Here is a 25,479-nt window from a genome sequence, read left to right as displayed (position 1 = left end):
ACTGAAATTCAAGTGCTTCTGCTTTTCATTAGAAAATAATATAAGAACTAAGGGCTGGAGGAGGCCATCTGGCTCCTCAAGTCTGCTTCGCCATTCAATAAGATCATGGCTGATCTTTTTGTGGACTCAGCTCCACTTAACCTTCTGCTCACCATAACCCTAAATTCCTTTATTGTTCAAAAATCTATCTATCTTTGCCTTAAAAACATTCAACAAGGTACCCTTAACTGCTTCACTGGGCAGGGAATTCCACAGTTTCACAACCCTTTGTGTGAAGAATTTCGTCCTCAACTCAGTCCTAAATCTGGTCCCCCTTATTTTGAGGCTACGTCCCCTAGTTCTAGTTTTACCCGGCAGTGGAGACAACCTCCCTGCTTCTATCTTATCTATTCCCTTCATAATTTTATAGTTTCTATAAGATCTCCCTTCATTCTTCTAAATTTCAATAAGTATAGCCTCAGTCTACTCAGTCTCTCCTTATAAGCCAACCTAGTAAATTTCATCTGCACCCCCTCCTGTGTCAGTATATCCTTTCTCAAGTAAAGAGACCAAAACTATACACAGTATTCCAGGTGTGTTCTCATCAGTGCCTTATATAGCTACAACATAACCTTACTGTTTTTAAACTCCATTCACCTAGCAATGAAGGACAAAATTCCATTTGCCTTCTTAATTACCTATGGCACCTGGAAACCAACTTTTTTGTGATTCATGCACAAGGACAGCCAGGTCCCTTTGCACAGCAGTGTGCTGCAATATTTTACCATTTAAATAATAGCCCATTTTGCTGTTATTCCCATCAAAATGGATGACCACACATTTACCAACATTGTACTCCATCTGCCAGACCTTTGCCCACTCAGACTATCTATATCCCTTTGCAGACTTTCAGTGTCCTCTGCACACTTTGCTATACCACTCATCTTAGTATCATCTGCAAACTTTGACACACTATACTTGGTGCCCAACTCCAATTCATCAATGTAAATTGTAAATAATTGCAGTCCCAATTCTGATCCCCAAGGCACACCACTAGTCATTGATCACCAACCAGAAAACACCCATTTATACCTACTCTTTGCTTTCTGTTAGTTAACCAATCCTCTACCCATGCTGATACATTTCCCATAACAGCATGCACCTTTATCTTATGGAGCAGCCTTTTGTGTGGCACCTTGTTGAATGCCTTCTGGAAACCCAGATACACCACATCCACCAGTTTCCCATTGTCCACCGCACTCATAATGTCTTCAAAGAATTCCAGTAAATTAGTTAAACATGACCTGCCTTTCATGAAACCATGCTGTGTCTTCCCAATGGGACAATTTCTATCCAGATGACTATTTCTTCCTTGATGATAGATTCAAGCATTTTCCCCACTACAGAAGTTAAGCTAACCGGCCCATTGTTACCTGTTTCATTGTGGGTCTCTGGTGGTGAAAGCTTAGGCTTTTTTTAACTCGCTTTTCTTTTGAGGTTGCATAAGCTTCATTACAATGCAGGCATCTAAACAGATCTACAGACTTGCAGCAACCATTTTTTAGCATGAAGTTAAACTGAAGTTTTAACCCCTTTTTAGCTCACAAGTATAGAAACACAAAAATAAACATAATTTATACCTTTTTCCTAAAACACACGTTACAATTATAAATGAGTCAAACTTGCTATTTCCTATGAAGATCAACATGAAATCATTTACAGATCTGTTGGAAAGACATCTGCATCCAGCCTGCTCCATAGATTGGAGCTACAGTAGAGGCAATGTTTTTGCATTTAACTCCTTCCTGCCTAAGGATGAGGTGGAAGTGCTGATGTTGCACTGGGCTGGGCACAGTAAGAAGTCTCACAACACCAGATTAAAGTCCAAGAGGTTTATTTGGAATCACATGCTTTCGGAGGATTTCAAGGAGCAGCGTTTGAAAGCTCGTGATTTCAAACAAACTTGTTGGACTTTGACCTAGTGTTGTAAGATTTCTTATTGTCTAAGGATCACCTTAATAATAAGTCAATCCTGCTTTAGTATATATTTTGTCTGACTTGAGTCGCTAATCATTATTAAGATCTTTTAAAATTTACATAATTCACACAGTCTTTATAAAAGCTTTTAAAAAATTACCTTAATCAATACAGCCTTTAGTTTTATATTCTCATGTGCCCTTTTATCTTTAAGTGACCATACCTTTTCCCACAGTGCAATTGGTCATTCCCAGTCTCCCAAAAAAGAGCTCTGAGTGGCGCATGGAATATGAGACAGGAATTCACTTTAATTAATTTAGAGAAATTCTGTCAAGTTGGCATTTGCCATGCATAAATTGGCAACCACATTTCCTACATTGCATCAGTAACTACAATCCAAAAGCCAATAGTTACTTAGTGGTACAGAACTTGAAAATTGCTGACAAAAGAGACATGCTGTTGAAGCTTTTTGTCTTGCACTCATCAGGACAGACAGAATACAATATTTAAAAGGGAGCAACATTTATACTGCATGAGAAAAAAATTGGTTGGTAAGTCCAATGCATTGTCATGGAGAACGCAGCAGGGAAATGTTGTCCCCCATGCTTTTGTTTAGTTAACAAAAGGCACAATGTCTACACATGTTCCTTTTGCCTGCAGAAGCCAGGTCCCTGTTTTTGAATATATGTAGCTTCCACAAGCCCAAGTGAACCATTTATCCATTGACAGGTGGCTGCTGTCAAACCAAAAAATGTTTTGCCTCCCACACAAATGAATAATGTGATACATGAATTTCAGTGCTGGTGCAATGCCAGGTATGTAAGCCATACATCCCAATGACTGGTGGATCGTATCAAAAAGAGTGCGACCCTTCAGCTGTTCACAATAGGCAGAGTACTGACCACACTCAACCAATCCATGATGCAAACCTCAGAACATCGTCTCATGTTAAATGTGATTCCACAATTTCCAGCACTTGCTGAACAATTCTGAAGGTGCTTACAGTTATGCCAACAGCCAATTTAAGGTTAACAATCAATATGTGGTTCATTTATCCTTGCTGGAAGATACATATATTCATGTGCAGAGACCTATCATCTGCAAACAGAAAAGGCTTTGTCCCTTTTTTGAATTAAACAAAAATGTAGGAGGTAATAGTTCCCTGGTGCATTCAACACAGCAACACTTGACCGATCAGTGTCAACTTGCCAAACAATCAGCATTCATTTCTCATGCAGGATAAATTGTTGCTTTCTTTGAAATTTGACATTCTTGTGTCTGTCTTGACGAGTGCAAGATGAAAAGATTTGACAGCATTGTCTCTTTTTTCAGCAATACTCCGAAACCACTTCATTGACTGTAAAATGAGTTCAGACTTTCAGTGGTCATGAAAGGCGCTATATTATGCAAGTCTTTCTTTTCTGTATTTTCAGTTAAAGTGCTACATGCAAAGCCCACTGCACTTTACTCTCACTTATTTTGTGACACTACATACAAAATCTCCCTCTCATACATTTATGAATTCTGCAGTCAATTTTAACATAAGTGTTATCATCAAGCACAAACAAAATTTCATGCTGTTTTCACAATCGCTTTAAAAACCTAAATCTGGATATTTTGCTGAAATGCCCTGGAATTCTGTCTGTTTCTGCTGTGTTATTCAATAATTCATTCTTAATCATTGAAAAGATTAACAATATTTTGCATTTATTTTTGAAAATGAGGCAAATAACCATGTATCATAATTGTCATACTAAAAGCATTGGAAGGATCATCACACCAATGCTTGTAACAGAATGGATTAAAACTTTTCATAACACACAGCATTCCTTTAATATGCATTTACATTTTATCGTTAATTGTATTTCTGTCATTACATTGGAAATGAAGTATCTACAACTTCTGTTTATGAATTCCCATTCCAAAATGTACAACTAATTTTATTTCATTTACAAAGCAGTAAAAATGTTTTACATTTCACTTTGCAAGCTAATTTTCCCAAAAGTCAAATATTTCTTCTTAGCTTCTCTCCTTTGCTCACAATTACACAGCATATTTCTGCTGGTGAATAGTGGTGGAGGTGCTGAAATCACTTAGGACATTCAGTGCAGATGAATGTCTGTAGCATTTCATTGAAACTATCTTGTAATTGCTTAAGGAAAAATGATTAAATATTTGACCAAAGGAACACTGAGTTAGTTCAGTGATTACAGCATTATTCTTTTACACCTGGAATTTGACTTAAATCCAGTTTAATTTCATGAGTAGAAAATCTCTCCTCTTTCTGCTGGCGACGAGTGTTCCACCCAAAATTAGTCTGAACCTTTTCAACCCAGTTTCAACTGAAGTTCATCCTGCAGCAGAAAAAAATCCCTTAATTCAGTTTGAATTAAAACTAAATTAGTAATCTCACTGTGAGAAAGCTCAAGGATAACAGCTGCACAGAATGAAAATGTTATAATGATATGGCCAGAAGTGCTTTCATCAAACAATGTTTAAGATCAAAGGAGGTTTGTCTTTTCATCCAGCCTTACTATACTAATTCCAGGAATGCTTGATGATAACATTTGGAATCAAAACTGGCAAGGGTGATCTATCTGAATAAAAAGAAATATTTACTTTGACAAGCACAAAAAAACCCCACAAAAGAATGCACTTCTCAGTCCTAAGATATGGAACTTAAAATGTATTGAAAAGCGCAGTATACTGATATCATAGCCTCCTCTTAGTCAATTGGATCAGAGAATATTGAATTTTACTTTAATATATCGAAATAAAACTTGAATATATTTGTTGCACTCAGCTGCTGCATCCAATTGCTCTTGGGCCAGTCCCACTCTTTTGGTGTTTCCAGCAGGTCTCAGTGTACCAAGCTGCCAAACCAATCTGTTGCTAAATTAATCTGCACTGTGCTCTACAGCCTGACCTATTTTGTGCAGTAAGAAGCCTGCGCTCTCCAACTTGAGCTAATAACCGGGCTTAGTGGATTCAATTCAAGGCTGTGGTATACAACACCTGTATTTATATAGTCTCTTTAATGTAGTAGAACAATGCAAAGTGGGGGAGCATTGTCAAACAAAATTTGACAATGAACCACATAAGGAGATAGGAGGGTCGATGGCCAAATACTTGGTCAAAGTAGGTTTGAAGGAACATCTTAACGAAAGAAAGAGGGATGGAATTCCAGAGATTAAGGTCTTGACTGTTGAAGACCCAGTCAATATTACAGCAATTGGTATCATGGGTCAAAGAAGTCTCGGAGGTGCTACAGAACATTCTGAAGGGGGAGGGAGAACTGCCAGTGATTGTAGTACACATTTGGTACAAATGACATAGGTAAAAAAAAGGGATGAGGTCCTAAAAGCAGAATATAGGGAGCTAGAAGGTAAGCTGAAATATAGGACCTCAATGCTGGTCAATGTACAGTAAGAAGTCTCACCACACCAGGTTAAAGTCCAACAGGTTTATTTAAACCTGTTGGACTTTAATCTGGTATTGTGAGACTTCTTACCGTTCCCATGCCAGTCCATCGCCAGCATCTCCACATCCTGGTCAGTGTAGAAACAGCAGGATACATAGGATGAACACATGGCTGAAAAGATGGTGTGAGGGGGAGGGTTTCAGACTCCTAGGGCATTGGGACTGGTTCTGGGGGAGGTCGGACCTGTACAAACTGGATGGGTTACACCTGGGCAGAATCGGGACTGATGTCCTTTGGTTGGGGGGAAGGGGGGGGCTTCCTAAAGTGTTGGGGAGGGTTTAAACTAATATGGTAGGGGGATGGGAACCTTTGTAAGGATTCAGAGCAGGAGGAATTGAGAACAAGAGGAAAAGACAATAAGGAGAATAAGAAAAGTGATAGGCAGAGAAATCAAGGGTCAGAATCAGATAAGGACGGAATAAAAACTAGTAGGAAAAGGAAAATAAATGTTATAAGTACCCACCTTAAGGTTTTGTTCCTGAATGTTCAGAGCATTCCAAACAAAATAGATGAATCAGTTGCACAGATAGATGTAAAGGAGTACGATATAGTTGGCATTACAGAGACATGGCTCTGAGATGAGCAAGGATAGGAACTAAACACTGAGGGCCATTCAGTGTTTAGGAAGGACAGATGGAAAAGAAAAGGTGTGGAGTTGCATTGTTGATTAAAGGTGATATGGATACAATATTGAGGAAAGATATTAGCATAGATTATATGGAATCTGTATGGGTCAAGTTAAGAAACAACAAGAGGCAAAAAACATTGATGAGGGTGGTTAAAAAAAGGATGAGAACCTAAAAGCAGGAGCCAGCTGAAAAGTAGGACCTCAAAAGTAGTGATCTCAGGATTACTACCTATGCCACGTGCTAGTCAGAGTAGAAACAGCAGGATACATAGAATGAATACCTGCACTTCTAGCCATACCATGTTGTGGTGGTAATGTTGGGAAAAGCATTAGAAAGGAAATCAGAGATGCATGTGTTAAAGGAACATCTGTGATTAAGGGTGTCTTTCATCTGCATATAGATTGGGAGTGTCAAATTAGTCATAAAGCAATAGAGGAGGAATTTCTGGAGTGCATACGAGATGGTTTTTTGGAGCAATACATTGAGGAACCAACAAGAGAGCAGGCCAAATGGACAGGGTGTTATGCAATAAGAAAGGATTAGTTGGCAATCTAATTGTGAGAGAACCCTTGGTGATGAGTGACCGTAATATAGTAGAATTCTTTGTCAAGGTGGATAGTGATGTAGTTGATTCTGAGACCAGGGTCCTGAGTCTCAATAAAGGTAACTATGATGTTATGAGACATGAATTGGCCACGATGGACTGGGAAACATTAATGAAAGGAAAGACAGTGGACAAGCAATGGGTGAACTCCAGAAGTTCATAGAATCATGGCTCCCAATTTTATCATCAAGTTGACGCAAAAACTTTTTAAAGTTGGGATTGAGGCAAGTAGCATGATCTGCGCTCATCTCCACGCCGGTTCCCTCTTTACCAAGGCCTGAAAATGGCTGTGATCAGGACCACGTCCGAAATGGGTGTGATGGCTATTTCGATACATTTGCATGCATTTAAATTGGCTTAATGGGCTGCACATTCTATTTTACCGACGCTTCCCTTTTTACCACTACATTCACCCGTCCAGAATCGATGCGAAACAGACATGCCTTCCAAAAGTCTGATTTGGGGGCCCCAGTTAGTGAGGAGGTGAGTGCCAAGCGTCCAACAGCTCTCTGCTTCAGATCCTGAATCAGCCTGAAGTCAGTGAGGGGGAAGGTGAGGGTCTGCTACCATTCTGCCTGAGGTCAGTGAAGGGGAAGGGGGAGTTCATAAGAACATAAGAAATAGGAACCGGAGTAGGCCATCTAGCCCTTGGAGCCTGCCCCGCCATTCAATAAGATCATGGCTGATCTGTCTTGTGTCAGTTCCACTTTCCCGCCCTCTCCCCATAACCCTTAATCCCCTCGCTTATCAAAAACCCATCAACCCGCGTCTTAAATATATTTAGCGAGGCAGCCTCCACCACTTCAACGGGCAGAGAATTCCAGAGATTCACCACCCTTTGAGTGAAGAAGTTCCTCCTCAACTCCGTTCACTGCCACTCTGCCTGAGATTAGTGAGGGGGAAGGGGGTGTCCGCTGCCACTCTGCCTGAGATCAGTGAGGGGGAAGGGAGTGGTCTGCTGTTACACTGCCTGAGATCAGTGAGGTGCGGGATCCACTGCCAATCTACCTAAGATTGGTGGAGGAAAGGAGAGGGGGAGAGGCCCACGATTTGTCTGGGTGGCGGGGGGGGGGGGGGGGGGTGCAGGGAGATAAGGGTGTGTTGTGGGGCTGGGGCAATGTCTGTGGGGTCCAGGGGGAGGCATTATCCGGTCCGAGAGGAAATGTAGCAGGGGAGCCACGTTCTATCATTTTTTCTTCTGCGCATGTGCAGTTGGAGGTGCCAATCAGAGCTGCAGGATTTTGGGCATATTAAGCCCCACCCACAGGCTTTGACAGCGCAATTCGGAATTGCTGATATTTTTCAGGCAGAGTGCGTATGGGGGTGTCTGAGAATGCGTCTAAAAGTTGGATCTGAAACACTCCCAATTTCAAGTCCCCCCAGTACTTAGAGTCAACATGGAAAATAGAGCCCATAGAATAGAATCATAGAATCCCTGCATTGCAGAAGAAGGCCATTTGGCCCATCAAGTCTGCACTGACAACAATCCTACCCATGCCCTATCTCCATCACCCCACATATCTACCCCGCTAATCCCTCTAATCTACGCATCTCGGGACACAAAGAGACAATTTAGTATGACGAATCCACCTTGCCTGCAAATCTTTGGACTGTGGGAGGAAACCAGAGCATCTGGAGGAAACTCACGCAGATACAGGGAGAATGTGCAAACTCAGCACATACAGTGACCCAAGCTGGGTTTCAAATCCAGGTCGCTGGAGCTGTGAGGCAGCAGCACTAACCACTGTACCCCCATGCTGACCAGTTGTTTATTCCTGTTTGGCAGAACAGTGGTAAGGGAATTGTGGCCAAATCATAGTTTATAAGGGAAATTAGAGCTAGTATTGGATTCAAGGAAGAAGCATACAAATTGGCAAGAAGAAACAATAGGCCTGCAGATTGGGAGAAATTTAAAATTCAGCAAAGGAAGACCAAGCAATTGATTAAGAAGGGAAAAGAGGAGTATAAAGTAAGCTAGTGGGGAACATAAAAACTGACTGTAAAAGTTTCTATAGATATGTAAAGTGAAAAAGATTGACAAAAATGAATGTAGGTCCCTTAGTCAAAAATGGGAGCATTCAGAATGGGGAATAAAGAAATGACTGAGGAATGAAATTTGTACTTTGCTTCAGTCTTCATAAGGCTTACCAGCCTGATTCCTGGGATGGCTGGTCTGTCAGATGAGGAGGGACTAAGTCATAAGAATGTAAGAACATAAGAAATAGGAGCAGGAGTAGGCCATCTAGCCCTTCGAGACTGCCCCGCCATTCATTAAGATCATGGCTGACCTGAAGTGGTTCAGTTCCACTTTCCCGCCTTCTCCCCATAACTCTTAATCCCCTTGCCTATCAAAAACCTATCTACCCGCGTCTTAAATATATTCAGCAAGGCAGCCTCCACCACTTCAACAGGCAGGGAAGTCGGTTAGGATTATACCCACTGGAGTTTAGAAAAGTGAGAGGGGATCTCGTAGAAACTTATAAAATTCTAACAGGGTTAGTCAGGGTAGATTCAGAAAGAATGTTCCCAATGGTGGGGGAGCTCAGAACTAGGGATCATAGTTTGAAGATAAGAGGTAAACCTTTTAGAACTGAGGTGAGGAGAAATTTCTTCACCCAGAGGTGAATGTGTGGAATTCACTAGTTGAGGCCAAAACCCAGTCTGATTTGAAGAAGCTAGATATGGTTCTTGGGACATTAGGAAATAAGGGACATGGTAGTGAAGGGTGGGGGTGTCAGGATATTGGATTTGATGATCAACTATGATCAAAATGAATGGTGAAGTAGGCTTGAAGGACTGAATGGCCTCCTCTGAGGTCAGAATTGGAGGAGGGCGGAGATTTCATCAGTTTGTAATTGATTATAGAGAAAGGGAGGGCAGGCCATGGAGTGATTTGAAAACGAGGATGGAAATTTTAAAATCAAGGTACTGATTAAAGCAGGCACCAAAGTAGGTTAATTAGTACAGGACTAATGGGTGAATGAGACTTGTACAGTCCACAGGCAGCAGAACTTTTGATGACCCCCAAGTTCAGGGAGGGTAGAATGTGGGAAGCTTGCCATGGCATTGTTGAATTAGTCATGTCTTGAGATAACAAAGGCATGAATGAAGGTTTCAACAAAAGGTGAGCTGAGACAGAGGTGAAGCCGTGCAATGTTACAGGCGGAAATAGCAAGAAATTTGATAGACTTACCAAATTAGGGGTCATTCTGTAAAGAAGCAATATAGGGCCCTTGCTGGTTTTCCAACTAGTGGGCAAAACCTCTGTAGCTGCTATTAAATCCTACCCTGCTTTTTCAGATGTTGTTGCCAAGGGGCAACAGGTAGATGAGAAATAGGAGGGGGCCAATGATAGATCCTTGGGAGCAATAGAGGTACCAATTTAACAACAGGATGAGAAGTCATTGCAAGTAATTCACTGTCTGCGATTGGACATATAAGAATGTAATCAGAGCAGTTCCAACCAGCTGACGACAGTGAAGAAGAGTTGGAGGATGATGGTGCGGTCAACTGTGTCGAAGACTATTGACAGGTTGAGAAATATGAGCAGGGATAGTTTCATGCCATGTCATTTGTGATTTAGGTAAGAGCTGTTTGAGTACTGTAGCAGGAACGGACACCTGAAGCCTGCCATGAGAATCATAGCAGGTGGGGGCAGACCATGCAAAGATCCTTTAGTCTCGGGGTTGGAATTTCCGGCCTTGGGGCAAACATGGCTGGAAAATCCTGCCCCCGATTGGAGGGATTCAAACATAGTGTTCCAGGAAAAATGGGCATGAATTTGGGAGACAACAACACTTTCAAGGACTTAATTTGGTGAAGAGGTAGAAGATGGAGATGTAGTTTGCATGTCTGGAGGGGCCAAGGATTTGAAGGAGAGGGGGACAATAGCTGAGAAGAGACAACAGGTATCATTATCAGCTAACATGGAAGCCAGAGAGTGAAGTGGGTTGGTCAAAAATTAGTGGCAATACAATCGAAGGAGCAGAATGTGGGTCTCATGAATAAGATGAGCTCAGACGGGAGGGGAGATAGGATAGAATCTAATGAGAGGTGCTAGGGCAGAGGGAATCTTGAAAATAATTGGCTCTCTGGCCGTAAGCCAGGCAGTAAAGGACAGAACACTGGAATCTAACCTCTATACTTTTCCAAGCATTTATTTGCAGAGACATTGTGATGATTTGTGGTAATTGTCCCTTTAAGAGCAATTCAACAGAATAGGGGTTACCTGGCTTGGGAGACCAATTGGAACTCTGAGTGGGAATCACCCCAAGTCCTCTTAGGCAGGAGACATGTAGGGAGCTAGGAGGCTGCTGTACAATTCTTAATTAATAAATGCTTTTTGTGTTCACAAGGCTACAAAAGTGCATCATTACATCTGGCATAACTCATCAAATACAAGCAATCACATCTTTAGCCTTGTAAATGTATGGCACAGTAGCTGAGGAGAGACAGGTGGGCCCCATTAATACGCTTCCACAACTGACTCCCAATTAATATACAATTAGCAGCGGGCTAGAGAAAGCACAATTATTGAACAAGCAATTCAGCAGCTCCCAGAAATAATCCCAGGTTGGTGATGGTTTTGCTAAGGACAGTCCAAAGAATAGTATAATTAGTCCCAGTATTCTGACTGAGAGGGTTTTTTTTAAATGAGGTGTTGAGTTATTAGCAAGAACAGGGATGATGTGCAAGTGGCATTTGATTCCAGATAGGAAACAGGCAGCAGAATTTAGCATAAGCCAAAGTAAAGCAAAATAACAACAGGAATTCTACAAATAGCCTCAATGTCTTTGAGCTAGGAGCACAAATAGCTCACCCACAGTGCCTGCTGCTCGTCACTATACACTGTCATGTCTCGGACATGCCAGTGTATAGACATGCGTGAGTGGATTGAGTGTAACATTTTGACACCTAACATCTATGTTCATAGTCAAATACTAGCATTTGGTTGACATATCGAATGTCAGAATTTAGCAAATCCATGGCCTTCACGGTCAGGAAACTAAAATGAAAAATAATTTTAAAGGGATGTGAAAAATTTTTTTTGCATTTCTCAGCCTCTAGCAAAGTTGAAACATCTGACATATTTGGATATGTCAAAGAACAGAATAGAAACCATTGAGTCAGATATTTCTGGATGCGAAGGCCTAGAGGACCTCCTGCTTTCATCCAATATGCTGCAACAGCTGCCCGACTCCATAGGTAAGAAGAATGTTACCATTCTGTATTCATTTCAATCAGTGCAAGTTTGAGTCCATGATTGTTTTCTTTAAAAAAATGAAGTGGAAAGGAGAATGACTCATAGGTACAATATACATTTTAAAAAATTTATGCTTTCTTTTAGAATTATTCATAATGCACTAATGCAAAACTTTAAGTATTCCAGTTATGACAAAAGGAATCATGAATGACCACAAATATCCATTTTTAATAATGCAACCTAGCTGAATTAAAGGACGGAATTTAATACCCTCCCTGAGGTGTGTTTGGAAATGTAGGGGCATTTAATCATCAGGAAGGCCTTCTTGCAATGCTGCTAATTGAGACCCTTAAGTGATCAATTAATGCCTATGCAAGGGCTTCATATCACTGCCTTTCATGAACCAGTGGCAGTTGATACAGTTGCCATTCAAGGAGCGTGGGAAACAAACCATATCTAGTTTGGAGTTGGGATGTGGGGATATGAGAAAGGCCTACTAAAAGGCACGCACACACTCCATCAACAAGAGAGGCCCTAGGTTGCTCCCTGTTGATCATGCTGCAATGGACAGCTTCATCTTCTGTTTGGCAACTGTCAGGGTGTTTAGCAGGAGTGACAGGTTTACTGCCCCAGGTCCTTGATACCAGGAACAGTCTGCCCTGGCCACTTAAGTGCCTGAGAGAAATTTAATTTGGTGTATCTTCCCCAAAGAAGGCGACAGAGCTCTGCAACGGGCAAGTGAGACCCATTGCCTGCATTTAATTCAGTCCAAAGAGTGCACTAAAACTGTATTTGAAGTTCTCCTAATGGTTCAGTAGATAAATGCACATGGGTCAGTAAACGTCAAGTGGGGTGCCAATGGAGCTGGCCACACACCACGCTGTTAAAGAGGGGAAAATCAGTCAGAGTTCCATTTGTATTTTTGTGGCAATTGTGTGAAGAACCTAACCATACGAGAGCACCTGAATAATATTGTGATCCACGGTAAACGTGTCAGTAGTAAGTGGTTGTGGCTTAGGAAACTTGTGCTCAGAGTCATTGACCTGTGGAAACTGCAAAACATCAGGTAGAGAGAGAGTTATATTATTTAAATGGAGAAAGGATGCAGAAAACTGCAGCACAGAGAGATGTGGTGGTCCTCATGCATTAATTCTAAAAAGCTAGCATGTAAGTTCAGCAGGTAGTAGGGAAGGCAAATGGAATGCTGGCCGTCAATACTCCTTTTATAAGTGGAGTTGTGGATTTTATTTAAGATCAGTCATGATCTCACTGAACGGCAGAGCATACTTGGTGGAGTGAGTGGCAACCGTCTACTCCTGGTTTTGTGGTCATCTGTGAGACTCATTGTCAATTAACTTGAAGGCAATGGGCTGAATTTGCCCATGGACGAAAATTTAAAGGCAGTCATAATAAACATTTCATGCAGATGTCATGCTGGTTAGCCAGCCTGTTGCCGCCCCTGCATGATTTTTCTGGAGGCAGTTTCTTGGGTATGATGTCCCCCTCTTACAGAAGCAGAAATCAGACAATTAAGATGAATAAGCAGGCAATCAGGATAATTTTAGCAATTTGTCACAGTGATGTGATTTTTTTTTGGAGGTGCACAGAGCACATGCTATGAAAGCACCTCATCCAAGAAGATGGAGAAGTTTTAAACTAACTTGGCAGGGGTGTGAGAACCCAGAGTAATATTGGAGAGGAACACCATGTTGCACAGAGAATTGGGAGAGACAAAGAGCATTAGAGTAGGAAATAGTAAGGTATTAGGTGGGGTTTGAATAAGGCAGAATGTAATAAATTAGGGTAACTATGCATGTATGTGAATGTTTAGAGTATGATAAATATGGCTGTTGAGTTACATTCATAGATGACCATGTGGAAATATGATGTTGTATCTATAACAGAGACCAATCCAATGGAAGTCAATTTTGGCCAACACCCTCTTTAATACACGGTGGCTGAAAGAGGAGGAGGAGGACACTATAAGAGACTCAAAGAAGGGCAGGACTGGGAATTAAATATTCCTGAATATAAGATGTTCAGTGAAGATAGGAACAGAGAAGTGTAGCACTATTTATTAATGAGAACATTATAGTGCTGGAAAGAGAGGATGTCCCAGATTAAGGACAGAATCCATTTGGTTGGAACAAAGAAATAATAAAGTTGCAAAGATATGTTCCCACAAGAGGAAAAAATAGGGCAAACAAATCCAGAATCGCCTGGATGACAGAGTCCAGACTCAGAGCAAAATAGTTGACTCTTAAATGCCCTCTGAAATAGCCCAGCAAGCTACTTTCCGCACTCGTTCCAAGATTGGAAAATTCCACCTGAGATCAATGGAACTTTACATGATCCGTATCCCACCCACTACAATTCATGTGGCAGGTGGGACGGGAAAATTCTGCCATAAAAGTCTAATGATGACCACAAAACCATTGTAAAAACTATCTGGTTTGATAATGTCTTTTATAGAAGGAAATTTGTCATCCTGACCTAGTCCGGCCCACATGTGACTCCAGGCCCAGTATAGTGTGTTCTACAAACCATCAACTAGTGGGAATGTGGTGTAGAGGAACAAATGAGCAAGTAACTTATAGAATCGTTACAATGAACATAGAACATTACAGTGCAGTACAGGCCCTTCGGCTTGTAAGGATGAAAATAAGGAACATTAAAAGGACATTAGCAGGTTGGAGAAATGGAAAGACTGGAGGAACGGAGAAGTGTGAAGTGATTTATTTTAGTAGGAATAATGGGGAGAGGCTGTATAAAATAAAGGGTACAATTTTAAATGGTGTGCAAAAGTGGATATTTGTGATCAAATTATTGAAGTTGTGAGGGCTGGTTAAGAGTGCAGTTAAAAAAGCGTATGGGATCCTGGGCTTTATAAAGAGGGACATAGAGTACCAAAGCTAGGAAGTTATGATGAACCTATATAAAACACTGATTTGGTCTCAAATGGAATATTGCATCCAGTTCTGGGCCCCACACCTTAGTAAGAATGTGAAGGCATTAACGAAGATGCAGAACAGGTTCATAAGAGTAATCCCAGGGATAAAGAACTTCAATTATCTAAATACATTGGAGAAGTTAGCACTGTTTTAAGAACATAAGAACATAAGAAATAGGAGCAGGAGTAGGCCATCTAGCCCTTCGAGCCTGCCCCGCCATTCAATAAGATCATGGCTGATCTGTCGTGGCTCAGTTCCACTTTCCCGCCCTCTCCCCATAACCCTTAATCCCCTCTCTTATCAAAAACCCATCAACCCGCGTCTTAAAAATATTTAGCGAGGCAGCCTCCACCACTTCAACGGGCAGAGAATTCCAGAGATTCACCACCCTTTGAGTGAAGAAGTTCCTCCTCAACTCCGTTCTAAACCGCCCCCCCTTTATCTTGAGGCTGTGCCCCCTAGTCCTACTGTCTTTTTTGAACGGGAAGAGTCTCTCCACCTCTGTCCTATCCATCCCATTCATCATCTTATACGTCTCAATGAGATCTCCCCTCATTCTTCTGAACTCTAACGAGTACAAGCCTAGTTTATTCAGCCTCTCCTCATAGCTCAACCCCCTCAACTCCGGTATCAGCCTAGTAAATCTCCTCTGCACTCCCTCCAAGGCCAAAATATCTTTGCGCAGGTGCGGCGCCCAAAACTGCACACAGTACTCCAGCTGCGGCCTCACCAATGCCCTATACAGCTGCAGCAAGACCTCCCTACTTTTATATTCAATCCCCCTCGCGATGAAGGCCAGCATCCCATTCGCCTTCCTGACCACCTGCTGCACCTGCAAGCTGGGTTTTTGCGACTCATGCACAAGGACCCCGATGTCCCTCTGCACCGTCGCCTGCTGCAGTTTTTCGCCACGTAGTTTTTCCTACCATTATTCCTACCAAAGTGGACCACCTCACACTTGCCAGCATTAAATTCCATCTGCCATTTCCTGGCCCATTCGCCCAGCCTATCTAGATCCTTCTGCAGACTCTCCACACCCTCCGCACAATTTGCCGTTCCCCCAATCTTGGTGTCATCAGCAAATTTTGACACCCTACACTCGGTTCCCTCCTCCAGATCATCTATATAAATGGTAAAAAGCTGAGGCCCCAGCACCGACCCCTGGGGCACTCCACTAGTCACCATCCGCCAATCCGAATAGCACCCGTTGACCCCCACTCTCTGCCTCCTATTTGACAACCAATCCTCTATCCAAGCTAACACCCTACCCCCAACTCCATGTCCCTCGACCTTCTGCAATAACCTCTTGTGAGGTACTTTGTCAAACGCCTTCTGAAAATCCAGAAAGACCACATCCACCGGCTCTCCTCTATCCACTGCCCTAGACACATCCTCATAGAACTCCAGTAAATTTGTCAGACACAACTTCCCTTTAATGAAACCGTGCTGCGTCTGCTCTATCAAGCAATTCCCTTCAAGATGCCTCGCAATTTCCTCCTTAATGACGGATTCTAACATTTTACCTACCACAGACGTTAAACTAACCGGCCTATAATTCCCCGGAGAAGATTTGATAGAGATATTCAAAATCATGAGAGGTCTGTACAGAGTAAATAGAGAGAAACTATTCCCAATGTAGGAAGGAATGAGAGTAGGGGGAGGCAATGGTGTAGTGGCATTGAAATCCAAGATAATACACTGGGGACCCAGGTTCCAATACCATCATGCTAGATGGTGAAATTGAATTCAATAAAAATCTGGAATTAAATGTCTAATGATGACCATAAAACCACTGACATTTGTTGTAAAAACCTATCTGGCTCACTCATTCCCTTTAGGAAAGGATCTCTGTTGTCCTTACCTGATCAGGCCTACATGTGTCTTCAGATCCACATGAGTTTTAAATGTCCTCAGGGATGCGCCATGAATACTGGCCCAGCTAGCTACACCCACTTCGCATGAACAAATTTTAAAAAAAGAGACCACCAATTTAGGCAAAAAGAAAATCCTTTTTACCCAGTGAATGATTCAGATCTGGAATCAATTGTCTGTAACTGTGTTGAAGACAGATTCAATCATTGCTTTCAAAAAGAGAATTAGATCATAATCTGAAAAGGAACAAAAATATAAAATTACGAGAAAAAAGATAGGTGAGTGGCACTTTGCGAATTTTCTTGCAGAGAACCAGCACAACCATGACAGAATGGCATTCTTCTCTGCTGTAAGCATTCTTTGATTCTAACTGTGAATATAAATTGGTTGGGAGGTACACAAACTGAAAGAAAAAACTTATTAAAACAGTGCCATCTGTTGGTTTAGTATCATTTTTCTATGTAGAGATTATGAGATGCTTTTGCAGTATTTGCAGGGCTGCTATGCATTGTTTTCACTCTTGCTTTAGTGGTGCCTCATTGAGACAATAAGGCACACAGGCAATCTTTCGGTTCTTTGATACATGCACCTTCACATTTTTTTGTGGCAGTGACCACTTTATTGCAGCAATAGAATATATTTGTAATGCCATATAAATCTTACAAGTTAAGCTCATCATGCATTCTTCCAACATTAGCTACTTGTACAATGCATATGCATGGATTTGTACAGTTAGGCTTTTTGAGACACGGGGTTGGATTTTCATCCTTAAGATAGGCAGCATGAGTCAGGAAAATTCCAAACTCCCTTCCCCCTCCCCCCTTTGGAATAAAGGCCCTGCTTTTAAGACCAGTCTGTACAAGATACCCCCAAATTGTTATGCTCCCTGTTGAGGAGTTGTACTGGCACCCATTCTTAATTCTACCCACTTCAGTTGGACACCACAAGGTTACTTTTTGAAAAATCCTTTGTCCTAGTCAAAATTTATTTACGTTTTAAAAGAAACCAATTTAACCAGGCTTTCTTGACTTAAAGAAAGAGCGAGTTTATTTAAAATATGAGAAGAAAAATGATAAAACACAACATTTATACACAGATTTGAAATGAGAAGTGAATCCAAACATAAAAGATATGTGAATTGCTCTTTGCCTTGAGTAATAAATATGGTGAAATGTTGCGGCTGTTAAGTCGGGTATTTCCAAGTTGCTGACTTCAGCAGATGAGTAGTTGGTTTGGATCTTCTTTGTTCTGCAGGTTAACTGGGTTAACTGAAATGATTGTCCTGTTTTCTTTTTAACTGTAACTTGCTTCCAGCAATCAGAGAGAAGCTTTTTTAACCTGCTTGCACAGGGATACCTAGCTTTTTAGCTGTGACCTTCACAACACACACTACCATTGTGGGACTAGAAAATCAAACTAACACACAGAGACCAATGTTGCAGTTGGCTTTTAATCCCTTTTCCTGTGCATTCCTGGAAGGATGTAATGATATTGTGCCTTTAAGAAATATATGTATATCTTGGAGGGGGCATAGCTTAGCATGGGGGCTATGAGAGGCCATGGTATTGGTAAGTGGTTATGAGGTGGCAAGGATAGGGCACAGGGAGTGCATGGGAGGTGAGAGGGTGTGAGAGGTAAGAGCTGAAAGGCCTTTTGTTTTTATTATAACAGGGACCAAGTTCCACACATGCATCCAGCAGCCCCTGCTGCCTCCAAACATTTTCCTAGGTTGGCTGGCCCAACTGCAGCCCACATCTGCCCATTACACCCCCACAATGAAAGTTCCATCCTTGCAGTGTCATGAATTAAGATCTGTTTTCCAAAGTGTTGACTTATCTAAGAAATCTTTTAAATTGGTCGGTGGAAGAACAGGATAAGTACATGAAATGTTTTGTTTTAAGCTGAGCTAATACCTTTGCATTTACGTAGGTTTCCCCTGAGGTTTCAGAGTGGAGTTTTAATTAGGTTGATTGATAGGGACAGAATTATGCGCTTAATGGGAAGAGCTAAGCTTGCAGGGAAAACAGTTTCTCTTTCATTTTTAAAACAAGCAGTTACTGCATGGTTTGAAAGAAGCAAGACATGTCTCTCTCTCTCTAGAGCTATTCTGAAAGCTCCAAAATTGGCAAACTAAGTACAAGCAGGTGGGCCTGTGTTTTGCTGACTAAGTTTAAAGAGGGACGGTTAAATCTATAGAGGAATTATTGCTTGAATTGAAATTCATAGGGATAAGTGAGCACTTGTTGTGTTTAAGTATTATTCAATTGTTAAATGTTAAGCTAATTAATTTGTTTTGATTAAAGCTCCCTAGTTTGTCCGTTGAATTGTGCCTGGAGTGAAACATCATATTCTCACATTAATGACAAAATAACAAATTGTTGGTGTCTAGTCAGGCTTCATTATATACCTTAGGATTTCTGCTCTGGTATCTTAACAAAGGGGGGAACAAAAAACATGTATTTTACCCAGAAACTGCTTTCTTTCAACTCACATCATGTCCACAGTCTGGGACATAACTCTTAAGAGATGATTTCTGCTAAGAGAGTAACAGTCTCCATTATCTCTACTGGAGATGATTGCAGTCAAGTTTTTTTGCGTTGCATCTCTTTTTTTGAAGTGTCTCAGTCTGAAAAAGGTGTGATATTGCATCTTTTCTTGACGAGTTGGTCTAGTGTTATCTACATAGGAACTCCAGCAAGTGGTTGCTTTAGAGTCTCAGTTGGTTTAAATATGTCCATGGGGTTGTTTTCGTTGGAAAGAAGGCGGCTAAGAGGAGACCTTATTGAAACATACAAGATGATTAGAGGTTTAGATAGGGTGGACAGTGATAGCCTTTTTCCTCGGATGGAGAAAGCTAGCATGAGGGGGCATAGCTTTAAATTAAGGGGTGGTAGTTATAGGACGGATGTCAGAGGTAGGTTCTTTACCCAGAGGGTGGTGGGGGAATGGAATGCCCTGCCTGCTGCAGTTGTAGATGCGCCTAGTTTGGGGGCGTTTAAGAGGTCCATGGATAGGTTTATGGATGGAAAGGGATTGGTTTAGGTTAGAGGGTCATTGCTTTTCTCTTAATTGGTCGGCGCAACATCGTGGGCCGAAGGGCCTGTTCTGCACTGTAATGTTCTATGTTCTATGTTCTATAAGTAATTTGGGGCTGTAACCCATTGTCATGACACTGCAAGGATGGAACTTTCTTTGTGGAGGTGTAGTGGACAGGTGTGGGCTGCAATTGGGCCAGCGACCTGGGAAAATGTTTGGAAGCAGCAGGAGCTGCTGGATGCAGAGGCACACTTAGGTGTTGTGGAACTTGGTCCCTGTTATAAAAAAAACAAAAGGCCCTTCAGCTCTTACCTCTCACACCCCCTCAGCTCCCATTCACTCCCAGTGCCCTATCTTTGCTACCTCATAACCACTTACCCATACCATGGCCTCTCCTGGCCCCCATGCTAAGCTGTGCCCCCTCCAAACCAACCCTTATGGTCTCTCATGCCTCTTATGTTGAATTATGTCCCCCAAACAACCCAACACCCCTCTTGGTCATTTTCCAAGATATGCACTCACTCATCCTCTATGGCCCCATGCCCAGAATTCATACCCATTCAGCCACTATGCACTGGTAATGTTGCTTAGGTTGACACCGAAGTCCTGCATCATGTCCCATTTGACAGGAATACAAATATGCCTTTACACTATTAGCTGTGTCAGCAATAATGGTAGGGCTAGCTCTTGAGCCAAGACCGTATGACTTCCTTCCCAAGAGGTGTGCATTGATAGGCAGCAATCAGCCATGTTGTTTTCTTACTGAGGAGTTACTGAGACAGACCTCTGTTTAGGGAATAAAAGGGAGATACCATGTATAGATATAAAGGGAATGTACTACAAAAATATACATTGAGCACACATGTACTTCACTGTATTAGCGGAAATAAAATGACTTGCAATTTTAGTTGAATTGTAACCTGAACTTTCACTTGAAATGGATTGCAATAGGATAGTAAAAGAATAGGTGGATGTGGGTGCATGACAGTTCTGATGCACGGCAGACAGTAATGTGAGAACAGTACATATTGGTCCACTTTATTTAGAATATATTTTATATTTGTGTGCAAATTTACATGGATATGTATGTGTGTGTATATATTGATTATTTGCATACATGTATATGAACAAAATCAATTGTGCACTTGGTAGAAATGACAGTTAAGCATTTAGTACATACTTAAGAATTTGCCAATTTTGTGCTACTGAATTGTTATCTCTTTTGTCCACAAGGAATATTAAAAAAACTTACAACATTGAAGGTGGATGACAATCAACTTAACATTTTACCCAATGCAATTGGAGGGTAAGTAGATGATGAAAGGATCAGGCTCTGCTGTGGTACCCAGTGGACAAATGTCTTACTGATGCGCAAATAAAAATAAAGTACTGCAGATGCTGTGAAATGGGAAATAAAAACAGAAGATACTAGATATACTCACAAGTGTGGAGAGACAAACAAAGTTAACATTTTGAGTCAAATATACCTCTTTCCTAAAGAAGTGTCATATTCCACTCGTAATGTTAACAGTATTTCCCTCCCACAGATGCTGCTAGACCTGCTGAATATATGAAGAATGGACTTGGGATAAAATCTTTGCACACTGGAAATGACTTAACCCCAATATTTAAGGTCTTTTTGCAACATCAATACTGTGAATGGATAATGTGTTCCTCAATTCTTCAGATTTGATACCTAGTTCCACAAAAGCAGAGCCAGAACCATTGCCTGAATTTTCAGGATGGCGAGCATGTGGCGCCGGTCATCTTCAGAGTTGGCAGGCAACACATCCATTTCATGCTCAATTGAGCTCTGAGTGGCAGCAACTGGGACTTCCATCTGTGACAGGATGGAAGTTCTGCCTTGGAGAGTTGTCAGCCAATCAAATTGACTGACAGCTCTCCAGCCCATCCAGGCAGAGAGCTGAGTGGCCAGAAGAGGTATTGCAGCACTGTGCCTGAGGCAGAGAGTGAGACTTTCTCTCATATCAGCAAAGGCCGATGTACAGCAAGAAAAATGGCACTGAGGCCACTGATGGCATGGTGCCCATTTCTGCAATATAGCCTGGGACTTGGGGGGGAAAGGAGATTGCAATTATGGGTTCCATTTTGTATCACTGGCAAGCTGCCTCTGATTCACCCATTCCACCATCAAATCAGCATCTTGAAGATTTGGCTGCCATTTTAAAAGGCCGCTGCATAGCTAGCAAACCAAGAAACCATCTTCACCTAGGTGAACCAAGCTTGCCTCCCCAGACACCCCTTGTGACTCCTGGCAACAAGCTGGCACTACTCTGACATGACCCTGGCACGATCAACCCCCTGAATGCTGCATGCACTTCCAAGCGCCTCAGAAGCACTGTTCACGAGGTACTTGCCTTCTGGGACCAGTCATGCTTTACAACGTTCTGGCATTGTATCACCTTGGTTGGGCTTTTTTTGCTGTAGGCATATAGACCTGACATTTTTATGTTAATTGATTACAGTTAAGTCCCCAACTTTAAACCTGTCCCATCACTAAGTTGGGGAGGGGACAATCACTTCTTGCTTTTACATCATCGTGAAATGCAACTTTGACCTTCTCATAATATTTGCCGCCCCCATCGCTGAACCTGCTTGACAAGAATGGAAAACGGAAAGTCCTGGCCTGTGTTCTAGAAATGGCAATTCATGCAAGTATTAGGAATCCTGGGGAGGGTAGGTTATCCTGGGGGTGTCAGGAAGGGGGCAATCTTGGCTGCATAGAGAAGGCCTGTGGGGGAGGGAGGGCCAGACCTCCCTGTTTCTGTGCCTCCTGTCTAGAACTGTCTTCTGATTGAGGCGCTTATGGGCTTTTATTGAGGGCCTGTCCGTCCCAACATAAAATTGCATCTAGGTTGGGTGGGCGGGTTCTCGGAGAGAATCCTCTTCATGCTATTCAGATTCATTCTCCCCCCACCCTCAGAGTAATTCCAGCATTGTAAATTTCTAGCAAATGACTTAAATTTGAGTGAAATAAATTAATTGTGATAAGGATCAAATTTTTCTGTTAGCGTGCTCTTTTTTCAGTACCATTCATCCAATATCAGCTAAACCAAGCAAAAAAAATCACAGGACCACAAGTGCAAGTTACATTAATTGCAAATCAAATTTCTCGATTTTCTGTATCACTAGCTTAAAAAAAATTGCACTAGAATCTAACCTGACCAACAAATATGTGTGTGTTGCCAGAGTGAATTAATCACTGCTGGAAGTTTCCACTACTTATGTTAATTTACAGAACTTTGATGAGGCTCTTCTGGTTCTTTTGGTCACAAGGATATTAATAGGCATGTTTTAAAAACTTACAATTTTTTTTTATTTACTAAGAAACTGTACTGAGTTAAAAACTATTAAATATTTCAAAAAACTGTTTTTAAAGCAAGTTTTCTTTTTTAAAATCACGTTTAAAACCCTGCCGAATTAATTTGTTTCATTGCAGATTATATGCTAAGCAATATACAAAAAGTGTTCAGAAGTTTAAGAAAAATATACTTTTTAAAACTTGCTCAATTTCCACCCATAATTCCAACTGGACTCAAAACAGCAACTCTAACCTTTTGCCTTAAATTGTGTGTCTCAATCATTTTGACCTTGCAGCCAACATTTGACTCCAAAAGCAGATTAACTATGTTTTCTTCTCTGCACCAGTCTTTCTGTCTTAGAGGAGTTTGACTGTAGTTGTAATGAACTTGAGTCTCTTCCTCATACCATTGGATACCTGCACAACCTCCGAACCTTGGCAGTTGATGAAAACTTCCTGACAGAGTTGCCCAGAGAGGTGAGCTGTCTTTGTATGGCTGTGCATTTTTAATAAATCATTATTAAATATAGCTTAAATTTAAAATAACTTTAAGAACCATATCCTTTCTACTGTTTTCAAAAATCTGACAAGCATTCTAAATTAAAATTGACAGAGTATTGTTTAAATTGTTATTGTGGTGAAAAGCTGCTCAATCAAGCAATGATTTTCTGCTTTAACATTCCTTCTATTATCTAGGGGCACATGTCAGAAATTACGCACCAACAGCCTATAATTTTTCAATCAAGTGGAATCTTAGTCCCACAATTCCTGAAGTATTTAAGGTTAATGTTACATCTTGATTTCTAGTCAGTTATAGAGACAAGTAAGTTTCCTTTTATCATGTCCTGTTATAAGACCATAAGACATAGGAGCAAAATTAGGCCACTTGGCCCATCATGTCTCCTCTGCCAATCCATCATGGCTGATTTTTTTTTCTCTCATCTCCATTTTCCTGCCTTTTCCCCATAACCTCTGATCCCCTTATTAATCAAGAACCTATCTGTCTCTGTCTTAAAAACACTCAATGACCTGGCCTCCACAGCCTTCTGCGGCAAATAGTCCCACAGATTCACCACTCTCTGGCTGAATAAATTCCTCCTCATTTCTGTTTTAAAGGATGTCCCTTTAGCCCTGAGGTTGTGCCCTCTGGTTCTAGTTTTTCCTACTGGTGGAAACATCCTCTCCACATCCACTCTATCCAGGCCTCGCAGTATCCTGTAAGTTTCAGTAAGATCTCCCCTCATCCTTTTTAACTCCAATGAGTATAGACCCAGAGTCGTCAACCATTCCTCATACACCAAGCAGTTCATTCCAGGAATCATTCTTGTGAACTCCTCTGGACCCTTTGAAGGCTAGTACATCCTTCCTTAGATACGGGGCCCAGAACTGCTCACAGTACTCCAAATGGGGTCTGATCAGAGCCTTAGACAGCTTCAGAAGTACATCAATGCCCTTGTATTCTATCCCTCTCGACATGAATGCTAACATTGCATTTGCCTTCCTAATGGCCAATTGAACCTGCACGTTAACCTTAAGAGAATCTTGAACAAGGACTCCCAAGTCCCTTTGTGTTTCTGATTTCCTAAGCATTTTCCCATTTAGAAAATAGTCTATTCCTCCATTCCTCCTTCCAAAGTGCATAAGCTCACACTTTTCCACGTTGCATTCCATTGCCACTTTTTTGTCCACTCTCCTAACCTGTCCAAGTCCTTCTGTAGTCCCCCTGCTTCCTCAATACTACCTGTCCTTCTACATATCTTTGTATCATCTGCAAACTTAGCAACTATGCCTTCAGTTCCTTCCTCCAAATTATTAATGTATATTGTTAAAAGTTATGGTCCCAGCACTGACCCCTGAGGCACACCACTAGTCACCGGCTGACATCCTGAGAAAGACCTCTTTATCCCGACTCTCTGCCTTCTGCCAGTCAACCAATTCTCTGTCTATGCCCCGATCTTACCTTTAACACCATGGGCACTTAACAGACTATTTAATGATCTCCTATGCAGCACCTTATCAAAGGCCTTCTGGAAATCTAAATAAATCACGCCCATTCCTCTGCTTTATCTAACTTCCTTATTCAAATTCTTCAAAGAATTCTAACAGATTTGTCAGACATGACCTCCCCTTGACAAAGCCATGCTGACTTTATCATACTTCCAAGTACCCTGTGATCTCATTTTTAATAATGCACTCCAAAATCTTGCCAATGACTGAAGTTAGGCTAACCAGCTTATAATTTCCAGTCAGCTGCCTCCCTTCTTTCTTAAACATTGGTGTTATATTAGCTACTTTACAGTCCTCTGATATCCTCCCTGCCTCCAGTGATTCCTGAAAGATCACCATCAATGCCTCCACAATTTCCTCACCTATCCCTTTTAGAACCCTGGGGTGTTGTCCATCTGGTCCAGGTGATTTATCCACC

General features: G+C 41.5%; 1 protein-coding gene across 1 annotated transcript in view; it reads left to right on the top strand.

Moving 5' to 3' along the window:
- Positions 1 to 25,479, top strand: part of lrrc7 (leucine rich repeat containing 7) — a 256,525-nt gene that overhangs the window by 103,576 nt on the left and 127,470 nt on the right. Inside the window, exons 8-10 of the mRNA XM_080196575.1 lie at positions 11,731 to 11,875; positions 20,966 to 21,038; positions 23,402 to 23,531. Of these exons, the coding sequence (XP_080052701.1) occupies positions 11,731 to 11,875; positions 20,966 to 21,038; positions 23,402 to 23,531 (348 nt within the window). The remainder of the gene's footprint in view (positions 1 to 11,730; positions 11,876 to 20,965; positions 21,039 to 23,401; positions 23,532 to 25,479) is intronic.

Source organism: Carcharhinus amblyrhynchos, chromosome 9 (genome assembly GCF_965287045.1).
Source record: "Carcharhinus amblyrhynchos chromosome 9, sCarAmb.v2.hapA, whole genome shotgun sequence".
Lineage (NCBI taxonomy): Eukaryota > Metazoa > Chordata > Chondrichthyes > Carcharhiniformes > Carcharhinidae > Carcharhinus > Carcharhinus amblyrhynchos.
The sequence above is the reverse complement of the archived record's forward strand: the minus strand, read 5'-3'. Positions and strand labels throughout refer to the sequence as shown.